Source organism: Phaseolus vulgaris, chromosome 8 (genome assembly GCF_000499845.2).
Source record: "Phaseolus vulgaris cultivar G19833 chromosome 8, P. vulgaris v2.0, whole genome shotgun sequence".
In the NCBI taxonomy this organism is placed as follows: domain Eukaryota; kingdom Viridiplantae; phylum Streptophyta; class Magnoliopsida; order Fabales; family Fabaceae; genus Phaseolus; species Phaseolus vulgaris.
In genome coordinates this window covers 50,922,316-50,937,073 of record NC_023752.2, presented here as the reverse complement: position 1 = coordinate 50,937,073, position 14,758 = coordinate 50,922,316, and the positions used below count along the sequence as shown (strand labels likewise).

General features: G+C 31.6%; 2 protein-coding genes across 2 annotated transcripts; both read right to left on the bottom strand.

The window, feature by feature from the left end:
- Positions 1-8,966: 8,966 nt before the first annotated feature.
- On the bottom strand, positions 8,967-10,378 carry LOC137826009 (uncharacterized). Its single transcript, XM_068631848.1, has 6 exons — positions 10,146-10,378; positions 9,980-10,072; positions 9,807-9,908; positions 9,517-9,726; positions 9,263-9,427; positions 8,967-9,183 (listed from the first exon to the last, which is right to left on the bottom strand). The coding sequence occupies exons 1-6, from the start codon at positions 10,215-10,217 to the stop codon at positions 9,151-9,153; spliced, it is 675 nt and encodes a 224-aa protein (XP_068487949.1). The 5' UTR covers positions 10,218-10,378; the 3' UTR covers positions 8,967-9,150.
- Positions 10,379-11,192: 814 nt separating this feature from the next.
- On the bottom strand, positions 11,193-13,707 carry LOC137825311 (uncharacterized). The gene is made up of 3 exons (XM_068630985.1): positions 12,071-13,707; positions 11,884-11,989; positions 11,193-11,804 (listed from the first exon to the last, which is right to left on the bottom strand). Exons 1-3 carry the CDS (start codon positions 13,705-13,707, stop codon positions 11,454-11,456), a joined length of 2,094 nt encoding a protein of 697 aa, XP_068487086.1. The 3' UTR covers positions 11,193-11,453.
- Positions 13,708-14,758: the final 1,051 nt, after the last annotated feature.

Below are 14,758 nucleotides of genomic sequence, written 5' to 3'. Positions count from 1 at the left end.
AAATTTGCAAGTTTTTCTTATTTAATTTCATGGGAGAGAAAATGAAGCATAAAAATAAAAGTTCTATTTTTTCAAAAGAATAATTTTAAAAGTTTCTCTTCGTATTCAATTTAAACATAAGTTTAAAGAAAATATGTTTCACGTTTTAAATTTTTTCAAACAATTATACATTCTAAATAAAATATTTGATTTCTAAGTTTATAAATAAATGTGTATTCCGTACATAACAAGTTAAATACTAATTTAAGATAAAATAAAATAAATATTTATTATAAGATAACATACTAATAAATATTTAACTTACACAATTTATCTTGCAAAGATATTTGTAGATTAAATAAGACAAGTATTTATTAGACATGATAAATAATTCTAGACTTATTCCAACATTGATGGAGACTATTCACTTTGATTAAGTACCAATACTACCTAATTATTTTAATGAGAATTGGACACACATTTGTCTTTATTGTTAGTAGAAATATAGGGGTTATCAAGCTTGTATGTCCACATTTATTTTCTAATAGTAAAAAATAATAAATATAATTTTTCTATAAAACTATTATTGAAATAATATTTTTACTACGAAGTAAATTTTTAATAATATATATATATATATATATAAACAGTTATAAAATATATATAAACAATTATAAAATATTTTAATTTTATTCATTGTTGGGATTAAATTACAATAATAATTTAAATTCCTTATTATGACTACTTATTATGGATCATTTCTCGTAAATCACTAAAATTGAAAATTTGGTTAATGAAGATAAGAATATGAAGGGTAAAGAGGTAAAAAATGTGCATATGGAAAACAATTACAAAAATCAATGCCCGTTATTAATCGCTATGGATAGTATTATTTATATGATTTTTAAAATATAATTTAATTATTTTGAAGGTGAAATAATTTAAATTTTAAAATAATCAAACAACAAACTTAAAAATGTTAGATTAAGAATTTTGAAAATTGAAGATTTTTTAGCTAGTGATTTCGATGGTATACCTTTTATCTTATGAATGTTATTTGTTTACATATATGTGGATGTGTGTGATTCATGTATTAGATTGTGTCAGCATTAGTTTATATATCATGTTTATTTTGTCTTTGACTAGAAAAAGTTTTTTTTTTTTTATATTTCAAAGAAAATTAATTAGAACGTATACAAACATATTTTCGTTTTCAAAAACTTTTTAAAAAACAAAGAAAAAACTTTTGATCATAAACCCTTGATAAGAGTTTTGTCTTAAAAACATTTGATGGGAAATACGTATAATCTTTTGTATTTAGTCATTTTAAAATATCACCGTAGGTGATATTTTTTTCTTAATCTTTATAGTTTTTTTGTAACGTTTCTTATAGGTTTTCAAGGATCTATATATACATCTTGAGTGGTTTTATATTTCACCTAAGAAGTGTAATTATAATATAATGTTCAAAATAATAAAACAATTTTATTAGGATTGTCATAATTAAAATTGAATGTAAATTTGATTAGAATCAAATTAGTATACAAATATTTATGTCTCTCTTTTTAACTCTATTAATTATATTTTTGATTTTTTTACTATTTTAAGAATTTTATTAAAATTTATTAATCATACAAAAGTTTAAAAATACCAATTTATTATTGTACAACCTAGTTTTTCCTTTTACAAAAACTATACATTTTAAGTAAACATATAATTTTTTTTTCCTTTTCTTTTTTAAGTTATTACTTTTATGCATTTTTTGGAAAAAATTGTAATTAATATATATATATATATATTTGTAATAGCATATGAAAAAGTGTTGAGAAGCTCCTCACCACCATTTTTTCCTTTTTCTTTTCTTTCTCTCCATATTCTCTTCTCTCTCTTTTTTCTTAATTTCCTCTCCCAATTTTTTATCTATTTTAAAATCTGATCGGACAACGTTGTAGCTGGCGAGTTAAGAAACATTTTTACCTGGTCAGATTTTTAAACATAATAAGTTCATTTTTGCTCTAAAGATCCTTTGTTACCTGTTTTTCCTTAGGTTCTAGAAGTTGTTTGGAAAGTAAGCAATTAAGGTAAGAGAAGCTAATTCTAATTTTTTAAATAACACTCTAGGCTAGAAGATCTGAATGTGGAGAGGACTTGGTCCCAATATTCAATTTCTCTTACAGGGATGTTGTGTGTTTATACATTGTGTTGTTTGTTTATATATTATTTAAACTTGTAACAATATTAGATTTTGATGGTTTAGTATTTAAGTATTATTTTTTTTATGTTAAATAAGATTTTATATATTGTGGATCGCGTTTTGAATGATATTGTATGATGAAAATGGTATGAAATTGAATTCATTATGGTGTGGTATCATAAAAAGCAGATAAACAGAGTAATAGAAAATAATATAGAACACTTTAGTTTATATTAGTCTACCTCAATCTAGGTTAGTTTTACTTTTCTTTTCTATATGCAAAAAGTTTTACTAATCAAAATTTGATTGTAAGTATCAAAACTTTGATTGTAAATATTGTTATTGTTATTTTTGGTTTATAACGACTATATAAAATTGTTCTCGCCGGTTGACTCGAACGACAGTCTTTGATCGAACTTCCTTGGTTGAAAAATCTCTCACCTACAAAGAAAAAGGGCACCTTGACGACCGTTTGCACTCCAACACTCAAGTCAGTACTGGGGCAAAGAAACAATAAGTGTATAAAGTAGTTTCAGTCTTAGAAACCGTGTACCTTGCTAGGGTTCTTAGTGCCCTTTATATAGGTTGAAACTAGGGTTGACCTATGTTCTGTTACTCATGTCTAGGGTTCCTTAGAGAATGTCCCTGTGTCACTATTACACAATCTTAGCATAATCGGGCACATAGGACTTCCCTTTACTAGAGTGCAACGACTAACAGAATGGTCGCCAAGGTACCAACTCATGCACCAATGCTGCGTGGCCATCTGTTTTATGGGTGCCCTAAGTATTCACGTGCCATGCATGCAGGCTACCCTTGGAAACCCTAACCCTAATGGGCCTTAGCGCCTCCAAGGGTTCTTCACTTTTGTCACGTCCGGATGCGCCATACACCCCACATGCATGGATCCCTTGTGGCTCAGGCTTTCTTATATCTAGGTGTTTCATTTGATAACTGATATGATTTCTGGGACCCACCTTACATGGCCCATCTTTACTACGTCCGATGTCTAAGGTCCCCTCTGAGGTCGATGACCGAGGACTGGTCGGTACAAAAATCATTTTTTAGATTAAGTATAAGTACTGATGTGAGTTGATTTTAGGTGCACATTTGAATTGGTTGCCCTTCTTTATGATTTTGAGAGATTAGTAATTTAAGGTGAGAACCCTAAGAAGATCCCACTGGACACGAACTTAACCAAGTGGTTAAGTAAGTGTGAAGGTTCACTTCAGAAGGGCATTGAGAAAAACACAAAAATAAGGTGATTATGATGTAAGGGGCGAAATTTAAGAACAATGAAAGTAAAGGATGAATTAAGATGACCAAAAGGAAATGACATAAACAAGGAATAAATGGCGCAAGGAAGGATGGAAAAATAGATGGATGAAGGAAGCTTATGGTGAAAAATGGTGAAGATGATCACGTCACTTGGAGGGTGAGAAACTCCAAGATAAGTGAAGGAAGAGTCTGTTAGAATGTATGGCTTTAAACTAGAGAGGGGGTGAATGGTTTAAAGAGGGTTTTCGCAAACTTTTGAGTCTAGAATGAAATTACTTCGAGAAAACTTGAATCAGAATTCAGTTTGCCAAAAACACAAAGCAAATAAGCACAACACCAGAAAAACAATCGGTTGTTTCGCAGAAACAATCGGTTGTTTATACCAGTTCACAAATATAAAATTGAATTTAAAGAGTTCAAGGGATAGAGAGATTGAACACACATGTTTATACTGGTTCACTCTTAACCAAGAGCTACATCCAGTCTTCCCAGAAACCACTGGGGAATCCACTAAGCAATCAACCCTAGATTACTTACAACACCACCAAAGAAGTGACCTTGATCCCCTCAAGACACACACTTCCTTTGGCTCAGCAGAAACACCACTAAGAATGCTGATCTTGACAACCTCAAGAACACACAACACTTCTCAGCTTCACACACAAAGTTTCTTCAAAGATACAAAGGATTACACTTGTTACAGAAAAGATCTGATATCAATACAAGATGAAAAATCCTATCTTACACTCTCTTTGATCCAAGCAATCTTAAAAGCAATCTCCAACTCTTCAAAAGCAAAATCATTGAAAAAACTCAAATATGTTTTTCTTTGATTAAAACTAAGTTGTTGTTTGTTACATAATCTGAACAAACTATTTATTGCATTCAAAGACTGGTCAAAGCATTTAAAACTGGAGCGTATTCAGTTATAAAATCATTTAATGCTCAGTCAAAGCACAAAACAGTTTTCTGTTATGGTCCCAAAACAAACAATCGGTTGAATGCTCGAATCAATCGGTTGTTTTGGTTTGACAGTAAGTCAACCATCAAAAACAGTTTTCAACCTTTCTAAAAACACCTAAGTATAAAACAATCGGTTGTTTCGACAAAACAAATTGTTTTTCACTTAGTTTGAAAAACACTTTTCTTTTAAAAGGTTTGAGAATGCTTAAGCTTTGGATTCAATCAAGAGTGGATTTATACAAATAATCTACCCCAGATCCTATCTAAAGACAGCTCAGCAACAACAAGCACATCCAGCCTTCCATCAACCTTCAAAGGGTTTGGATTCTTCAAAGCTTGAACACACTTGATTCAACAGAGTTGTCGATTGAAATGCTCACACACTTTAGATAAGACCTAAATCATTTAGGAGACAAAAAGCTCACTAATCACTCAAGCATAATTTCTTTACAATATTCAAAATCTAGGTGAAGATACATGAGGTAAGACACCCTATTTATAGAAATGGGCGCCTTGGTGGGCAATATGGGGGAGGGGTAGAATAGGTATACGAGAGGGGCGACCTAGGGGTTTGACCTAGGTCAATACTGTTCTTTAGTCCCAACTTTTAGAAGCTAGGGCTACATTTTAACCCTAATGGACAAGACATAAGCTAAAATGATAAATACACCCCCTATTATGCTAAATGGACCATACTCAACTGATATTAAAAACAAAGAAACTAGCTGATGCTCAGCTCCCATGGTTTGAGCTCTACTCCTGGTGATCCTCTGAGGAATGATGAGCTCTGAAGCATTTCCAAGTTGTGGGTCCTGACCTAGCCCTGGATCTTGTGTCATGGTCTGGGTCATCATTCTGGAGGGTTGGGCTTGGTCAAGGGATGCTCTATCTCTCATTCTTCATCAAGTACTCAATGCTACTTCTAGCTAAGTGTCGAGTACACAATGTCTATCCTAGAAATGCAACACAAGTTGTTTTGAAAGACTAAATAGGAAGCTCTCAATGAGAAGATATACAAAGTGAAGAATTTATAAAAATGAAACTCCTTCGTAGTTGTTTAGCTCACAAACTATTTCTATAAGTCTTAAGAAGTTTGGAAATATCTTTGTGCATGTAGCATTCATGTAGTATGTGTATGTTCACTTGTTCATGTTTTGTTCAAGAATGAGGAAACTTCCTTTAATGGATGTTCTAAATCAAACTTTTGTATCGTGTGCTTTCACTTTTTCTTATGTTAGAGTTTTTTCAAAACATGATTGTATGTTAATAACTTTTCTTGTAGTGCAAAAGATAATTTGTTTTCTCTAAATTTTCTCTATTACTCTGACAATAGTAAATTGAGCATACAAACTGAGATGGTTGTTTGTTTGTGTCAAAATCAACTTTGAGATTCGTTCGGATCAACTTGTGAGTTTTTTTTTTGTCTTAGATTATCTTCATATTTAATCAATGTCACCACAAAAAAAATCATTAAATAGAAATCAACTTTAGAGACAAAAAATAATTAGTTACTATATTGACTAAATTATATACTATTATAAAGACTAAAAATATATTGGTATATAAAATAATTTCTATTATTAATAAAATTTATAAACTAGTTTCTAAATTGATATTTAATTAGCTACCAAGATTTTAGCTACTAATTAATTTAGATTCTAAAATTGGTAATTAAAACTTTGATAGCTAATTAGATATCAATTTAGAAACAAGTTTATAAATTTGATTAATAATAGAAACAATTTTAGATACCAATAATTTTTGTAGTCTTTAGAATAATATCTAATTTAGTGTAACTAATTATTTTTCGTATGTAAAATTGATTTTTATTTAATATTGTTTTTATAATGTATATTTTGATGATTCCATGTCTAAAACTTCGTATACTCTCTTAAAGTCTTGCTCTTTTATGCCTTTATATAAAGTGTGTCACCTCTTCATATATGTCTTGTTTTATAAACTCTGTTCTATTCTCTATGAATTTAGAAATTTGTGCATTCAATTAGACTTCCTTCGTCTTTTGCTTACATTTCATTTAGTATTTTACTTAGTGTTTTGCTCTTTACTAAACATTGTATCGTGACATGAGTTGTAAACTTTTATATTGTTTATTTTTTTTTAAAATTATTATTTTTTTATCAACAATAATAAATAAATATGAATCAGTTTAAAATATTTCAACACTTATTTAAAACTATTTAAAACCATGAATGTCATGGGTAAAATTCTCATATAGTCACATAAGCTTTAAAAAAATGGTTGGGAGAGTTATCATTATTTTAATTTAATTAATGGAAACAATTTATGGTACTATAAACATCATGGCAGGATGACGAAGTTGAAGAAAGAAAGAGAACAAATTAGCTTTTAACACTTTTATTTTTCTTTCACTTTTAAAGTGTCTAATATAATTATCCAATAAAGAACATGTGAAGTGTGGATGGAAAAATATTTAAGAGTAAAAGAGATAAGAGTGTTTCTTTTAATGAAGAAAGTGAGAAAATATGTCATTTTAAATAAAACCAAACAAAAAAAATTCTAAAACTAACCAATTGTGAATTAAACAAATAAATCTGTTTATATTAGGTTATAAATTGGCTCCCACGTATCCAAATTCTAAACATGATTATTAAATATAGTCACTTGTAACATCTTGTATTTTAAACAATGTGAATTATAAAATAGGTAAACTATGTACAAAATATTAAAATTTTAAAATTAAAAATATCAACTTACGTTCAAACATTTTTAAAAAAGAGAATTAATTTTCTGGTATCAAAACAAAATTGTTTTGTAATCAGTCTCACTACAAGAAAAAATGGTTTTAACGAGGGTTTATTTTTACATTATCTAGGGTTAAAACCTCCATTAAGTCATTTACCCAAGGTTGTAGTTTCCCCGCTAAACCATCTCTGGGGAATGTGTTCCCCAGATTTTTTTAAACCTCAGAAAAAGCCTTTCAAAATACCATGGGTTTCAAAACCTCCGTAAAATACCATGGGTTTCAAAATCTCCGTAAAATACCATAGGTTTCAAAACCCCCGTAAAATACCATGGGTTTCAAAACGTCCATAAAATGTTTTAGAACCTCCTTAAAAAATACCATAGGTTTCAAAATTATGAAATTTGTTTTTTTTTTATTCATTTACCTGGACAAAGAATCTTTAACAATTTAAACTAGCTTTGCTGAAAAAAAGAAAAAAAGAAAAAAAGAGGTTACACATATGGTGGGACTACCCAAGTTAGCTAGCTGGCTCAGCACAATAGATCTTAGCCTTTTATGCACATCCAAAGTAAATAAATCTCAACTTTGTATCAATTTAATGACTTATAACCATGACATATCATGTACATAACCAACACATCTGATAGTACCTATGGAAAATGTGGTCATAAATCTATAACCATTTGAAATTGATGAAATTTCTTGACCGATTAGGATTTGGACTCAAACTTAATCAAAATCAAGGTGCACGACATGAAGAATCTTAACCATATAGAACTCATCCAACTTCATCTTAATCTCTTCTGAAGAATCAACATCTAAAACCATTTTCAATTCCTTACTAGTTGATTGGACTTCAATAATAAAACAAGTCATGTCATGATTTGTTTGTTTAAGAGATGTCAATTTATGAGCAGAGTCATAAAGTCGTTGAATATTATTTACAAAATACTCTTAGCCTTCTTCTGAAACGAGTGACACAAGCTCTAAGAGTGCCTAATATATTGTGTTCCACATAATGGCACAACAAGGCACAAAGCTAAGAATCAATCTTTTTCCATCGTTCAACTCTTTCTAATGGTATTTTACTACCATCTTACAAGTGCTCATGAAAACCATGACCAAGAAACCACAATTCAATTGATGGAGACCGAGACAAATCACTTTTTACATTAAATAAAGTAATTGTAGGTGACAAAGAAAATGAGTGGACAAATCCAAATGCCATTACAGATCAGAAACAAATAGCACATGTGTAAAAAATGCTATTTCAAGATGTTCAAATGGAGGCTTGAACAACAATCAATTGGAAAGGAGGAAAAGGAAGTTAGAACATAGACGAAAGAGAGGCTGGCAAGAGTAGCGAAGGCAATGGCCTTCCAGATACCTAAAGGTGGCATGTGAACTACACATGACTAGGTTAGCCATGCAAATATGCTATGAGTGATGGAGCATGTGGAGGAATTTGCCTCCCAGATTAGTTGGGTTCTCCATTGCCTGGAGACATGCTCCAAATCTAATGTTTGGAGAAAAAAAATGTGGCTTAAAGACAACATTAATAAAGTAGTTTTTCATCACACCACACAAACATTAATTAGTTTTTCATCCATTCTTAATCATTTTCATACACTACTCAAAAGAAAGATTCAACAACCTTGTCAAAACTAGCCAACACAAAAACAAGGAAAACACCTAAACATAACTCTACCAAGCTTTCAAATCCAACAAAAAAAACTAAAAAAGACTATAAATCAACATCAAACACATGAACGAATCAAGACACCAATTAAAAAAAAAAAGTTAAAGCAAAATAAGAAGTAATCCAGCAAAATTTTCATTTTTTCCACAAAATTTAAACTCATTAATACCAGTTTAAACTCATTAATGAACAAGATAAAACCAGTATATGACTGCAGGATCGGTTTTGATCACGTTCTAATCCCACATGAATTCTTTATTTGTTGAATGAGTGTGTTTGGTGCATTATTATTATGGTTTTGGTTTTGCCTTCCTAATTTTTTGGCACACTTCCTTGATCAGACACCTACAATATAAACATATATCACAATTAGAAATGTAAATCTGAAAAATAAAACAAGTTATTTAAATTTTTTAAACATTACCGATGAACGATTGAACATAGTCAACTCAGGAGGCAATTGACCTTGATAACTTTGAAAGAAAAAAATCATCATTATCTCAAATCTTTTTTCATGTTCTTCATATCTTTTTTCACGTTCTTCATATCTTTTATTTTGTTCATCCAATTGTGACTTTAATGCAATAACCTATATTAAAACAGAATTTATCATGAAAAAGAGTGAGAAAACCATACACATTAAAAAATTGCTACATAAGAAAATGCATGTTCAAAAACCTGATTCTCCAATTCTCTATAAGTAGTTGAAGATATCCCAGTGCGAGAATTTCTAGTATATCCAAACACATGAGAAGGGCAAGGTCCCAATCCCATCCCTCGAACACGACCACAATATTCTTCATTTCCAAAGGCATGAGCTAGTGAATCATCAATTGATATATCATGTGAGAGGGAAGATGTATTTGACTCATATGCTTGAATCTTTTCCTACAAATAATGAAAAAAGTTATAAATGAAGCTCACATCCAATTTGGTTGAGTTTTCATCTTTACAAAAATGATACTTACCCCAATCTCTCTTGCCCCATCATTCACAAATTCTCCGTTAGCATGTTTATGTGTTGCTACCCATACTTCTCCCCTACTAACTTTGCGACCAAGCTCTTTCTCCTTTAAAATGTAATAAAAGTATATGAATCATGATATATGATATAATAAAAATTATAGGAGAATCAAGTTACCATCTCATCTTTCTTCCGTGCAATGCTCTTGGATCCACCAGTATGAGGAACTGTTTGCTTCTTTCTATTATCCTTGTTCTTTTTGGCAATTTCCTAAGCATACATGTAGTAAAAGAACTAAATATAAATAAATCAACACTTTAAATAATAAAGTAGTTTTTATTACCTTTGTCCTTGAATTTAAACGGTAGTCAACAAAAGAAGCCCAATGGTCTTTATTCATTACTTCTGGACACATTGCAATAATTTCATCTCTATTGTGTGTTCCATCATTTCTTTGTTGCCATAGTTGTTGCCTATACTCAGTCCACTTTGTGTTAAGTGATTTGAAGATATATCTTACATGAGCATCAGATTCAACTTCAAACTTAGCCTTCAAAATTATTACACAAGTAAATTTAAGATAATTTCAATATAATATCAATTAAAACACCGAAAAATCCAAAAATAATTACTTGAATGATTTTCTTAAGTATATCTTCTTTGTAATCTTTGGGAATCTTCCTCCAACTTTGATAGCTAATAGGAAATGCATTAACATTTCTTGCAACATGACCTAAAAACCTATTCAACAATGCTCCACTGTCATCAATTGGTTGGTTCTCGTTATTCCAGTTAACAAGAATCCTCTCACCAACAGATAAAAACCAAACATCATTTGCTGTTAATTGTTTCCTAACCTTTTTGCCTTCACTATCTGTCAAAATTATTGTTAGTTTAAGAGGACGAACATAAAAAACAAATACAATGTGAGTTTGCAATGTATTGATTCAAGCTTACCAATGACATCAACAAGCCATGATCTTTTACGTGATACATGCTTTGATTGTTCAGTTTGCATCTCAATACCCACATTTTCTTCTCTTTCTTCATCAGATTGTAACCTTGGTGTAGGTTCAGATGTAGATTCATGGACAAATTCATTTGTATTATCAAATTGAAATTCAGGTGCAGAATTGTTCTTAGTAGTAGAAATCAACCTATGAGGTGCATGTGGGGGAGGATGCTTCTTATTATTATTCTCTATGGGATGAGAATTCACATGAGGTGCTGCATAATAATTAAATGAATACATGTGAAAAATAATATATTTTTAAATAGAAATTCAACAAATCATAATATAATGCATGTATAAACAATAATGTATAAGTAATAAGGATGATAATTTAAACAAAAATAATATACAAGTGTTCAATTAAAAATAGGACCTTGTTAACGATATACTCCCTTCTCCATTGACAAATAAAGTTTCAAAATTGTTTTGTACAAATGCTTCACATTCATGAAAAGTGACATCATTATCTTCTCCCATGTCATATAAGTCTCGTGGCTTTAGATGCACAGGAATGCTCCAATCTTTAGCTAATTCATCCACTACATAATAAACCATTTGTGCTTCTTTAGCTTGGATGTATGGTTCATCATCATCATTATCACCAATGTGTATCAAACGTGTAAAGTTTACTAGTGTAAATCAAAGATCATCTGTCATAATCCCTCTAGAAGTAGTTGTATTAGCCCACTTACATTTGAACAAAGTAACAGAAAATCGACCATTATAGTTTATCTCAATTATGTCTACCAATTTTCCATAATAAGGCACACCCCCAAATTGCATTTGATTGTCGATGCTACTTGCATAACTCCTTGTCCCAAAAGTACCAAATATCCCACTGTTTTGTGTTTTAAGTCCTTCATCTCTCTCCAATGTACGGAACTTGAAGCCATTTACATTGTAAGCATTGTAACGTTTTGCACAATCAATTGGCCCCATAGCTAAGAACTTTAAATCATCTGAGTGAGGTCCATTCAACTCATTTCTTATCTAAAAAAGAGGAAAATATGATCAAAACAATTCTATATATTCAATATAATCAAAAGTCAACAATATAAATTATACATACACGACGAGAAAACCATTCTGCAAATTCTCTATGAACCCTCTTATCTATCACAGAGGATGACCGTGTACGACTTCTTAATTGTCTTCGTATAATGTCTCTAAATTCTCTAAATTAAATAAATAATAATTACATGGTTAGTGTTCAATTGCAGATGAATCATAATAAGTTATAAAGTCAAAGTACTTACTGAAGGAAAGGGTCAACTTGGGCACAATTAGTCAATATATGACGATGTGCTTGTAACTTTTCCTTTGCTGATAAAGAGAAGTAAGTAAAAGACCCAATTGGTTTTCCAACAGGTGGAAACAAAGTGCTTGCACTAGATGATATAGTGTCTGGTTCATCATCAACACGCCTTATTCGATTAAATACAATCTCAATTTCATTTAAATATTTTGAACAAAAGGTTAAAGACTCTTCAGCCATGTAGCCTTCAGCTATTGAGCCTTCTGGTTGTGCCTTGTTACGCACATAAGATTTCAACTTTCCTAAATATCTCTCAATGGGATACATCCATCTATACTGGACAGGTCCTCCCAGCTTGGCATCTTCCACCAAATGCACAATCAAATGAACCATGACTGTAAAAAATGCAGGAGGAAATAATATCTCCATGTGACATAATGTGAGAACAACTCTATTTTGTAGTTGGTTAAGTTCAACCACTTTTAAAACTTTACTGCATAAGTTTCTAAAAAATGAACACAAATCAATCAAAACATAGCACACTTCTTTAGGGAGTGTCTTTCTCATTGCTAAAGGTAGAAGTTGCTCCATCAAAACATGTGAATCATGACTTTTCAATCCTCCAAGCTTACATTGTTTGACATCAACACATCTACTAATGTTACTTGAGTAGCCATCTGGAACAGTGATGTTCTTTAGTGTTGTCAGAAACGTATGCTTATTTTCTTTTGTCAATGTATATATAGCAGGAAGACATTTATTATTTTCATCAGGCCAAAGATCAGGTCTAACATCCCAATCTTTTAAGTCCTTTCGTGCCTTTAGGTTATCTTTTGATTTTTTTCCTTGGTTCAATAATGTGTACACCACATTATCACATACATTTTTTTCAATGTGCATAACATCTAGATTATGGTGCAATAAATTGTTTACCCAATAAGGAAGTTCAAAAAATATACTTTTTTTTCGCCATTGTAGAGGGCCATCAATAGCTTGGTGATCTTTGCGTTGTCTTTTCCCCAGTTCCTCAACTTCTGGTTCTTTCCCAAATATGATATTGACATTCTCAACTTGTCTTAAGACATCTGTTCCTGATATTGTCAAAGGAGGATTTCTATTTTCCACACTTCCATCAAAATGAATGCGGGCTAATATGAATTTGTGTCTTGCATTTAACCAACGTCGATGATTCATGAAACAAAATTTACCTTGAATCTTCTTAGGAGTAGTGTCAAAATTACACCTAGGACAAGCCAGCCCAGTATGTGTATTCCACCCAGATAAGGTTCCAAGACCAGGAAAATCACTAATGGTCCACAATATAGCTGCATGCATATTAAACACTTCATTGCTATATGAATCAAAAGTTTTAAGTCCATTGTTCCATAGCTCTTTTAATTCTTCAATTAATGGCCTTAAATATACATCAATATCATTTCCTGGTGCTCTTTTACCGGGAATGATCATGGAAAGAATGAATGAACTTTGCTTCATACACATCCAAGGAGGAAGATTGTAGGGTATGAGTACAATAGGCCAAGTACTATGACTTGTACTCAAATCACCGAATGGATTGAATCCATCAGCTGCCAAACCAAGTCTAACATTTCGAGCATCTGAAGAAAATTGAGGATTCATTAGATCAAAGTTCTTCCATGCTTCAGAATCCCTCGGATGCCTTAGTATGCCTTAGTATGCTCGGCTGTTTTAGAAGACATAAACATTCGTTGTAAGCGTGGCTTCAATGGAAAATATCTTAAAACTTTAGCAGGAACTTTCTTTTGCTTTTTCATAGTACCATCAATAGTCTTGTTCTTCTTTCTTCTTTTCCATCTAGATTCATTACATTTCTTACAAACTTCTTTGTCTTTGTCTTCTCCATAGTACAACATGCAATCATTTGGGCAAGCATCAATTTTGGTGTAATGAAGGCCAAGCTTATTAATGATTTTCTTAGCTTCATAGAAGGAACATGGAATTTTAGCATAATCAAAGGCATCTGCTAACAACTCCAATATCATTGACATTGCCTTGTCAGTCATTCTACATAGACATTTGATGTGGTACAATTTGAGCAAGAAAGAAAGTTTAGAATACTTGCCACATCCTTCATACAAACTTTGTTGCCCATCATGCATAAACTTCAGATACTCAGCAATTTCATCAGGCATCATTTCGCTTGATCTAGGACGCATATCCTCATCATCCTCCACGTTTGCTACAAGACTCAAAGCATTTTTTGCAATTTCAACAACCCTTCTCGCCACCAAAGCTTTCTTCACTGCCCCCTCTCTAGCCCTAGCGGCTGCTTCAACCTTCTCCCCCACCTCACGTTTTGCATCCTCAACCAAATCCTCCATTGACCGCGCCAGATTTCCACCCGGCAAAACCCTAGAACTACCATTCTCTAGTATAATCCTACCATTTTCATCTCCCATAACTCTTCTTTTTCTTCTTCTAGAAATTTCCAAGTGTTTAGGAATCCAGCAATCCACGCAGACAGAAAATTCAGAGCCCATAGAAGCATAGGTCCACGGAGGAGCATTTTTGTATTTCAAAAAACAGGTTTTGTGAACAGAATGCTGACACTGATTGCAGCGATATGATTCAAGAGACATTCCAGAAAAACAATAGGAACAAATTTGGGAAGATTCAACAGAAAGAAAACACTTCTTACATAGAGAATATG

What these genes read in the sequence shown, in the direction of transcription:
- LOC137826009 (XM_068631848.1), bottom strand. Translation starts at nt 10,217, where the DNA reads ATGTGTCCAGAAGTAATGAATAAAGACCATTGGGCTTCTTTTGTTGAC. An exon ending in GTTTAAATTCAAGGACAAAG is followed by an intron (nt 10,073 to 10,145) that starts GTAATAAAAACT and finishes ATGTATGCTTAG; the next exon opens with GAAATTGCCAAAAAGAACAA. An exon ending in ATGGGGCAAGAGAGATTGGG is followed by an intron (nt 9,727 to 9,806) that starts GTAAGTATCATT and finishes CATTATTTGTAG; the next exon opens with GAAAAGATTCAAGCATATGA.
- LOC137825311 (XM_068630985.1), bottom strand. Translation starts at nt 13,707, where the DNA reads ATGAATCCTCAATTTTCTTCAGATGCTCGAAATGTTAGACTTGGTTTG. An exon ending in CAAGTTGACCCTTTCCTTCA is followed by an intron (nt 11,990 to 12,070) that starts GTAAGTACTTTG and finishes TATTTAATTTAG; the next exon opens with AGAATTTAGAGACATTATAC. An exon ending in CAGAATGGTTTTCTCGTCGT is followed by an intron (nt 11,805 to 11,883) that starts GTATGTATAATT and finishes CCTCTTTTTTAG; the next exon opens with ATAAGAAATGAGTTGAATGG.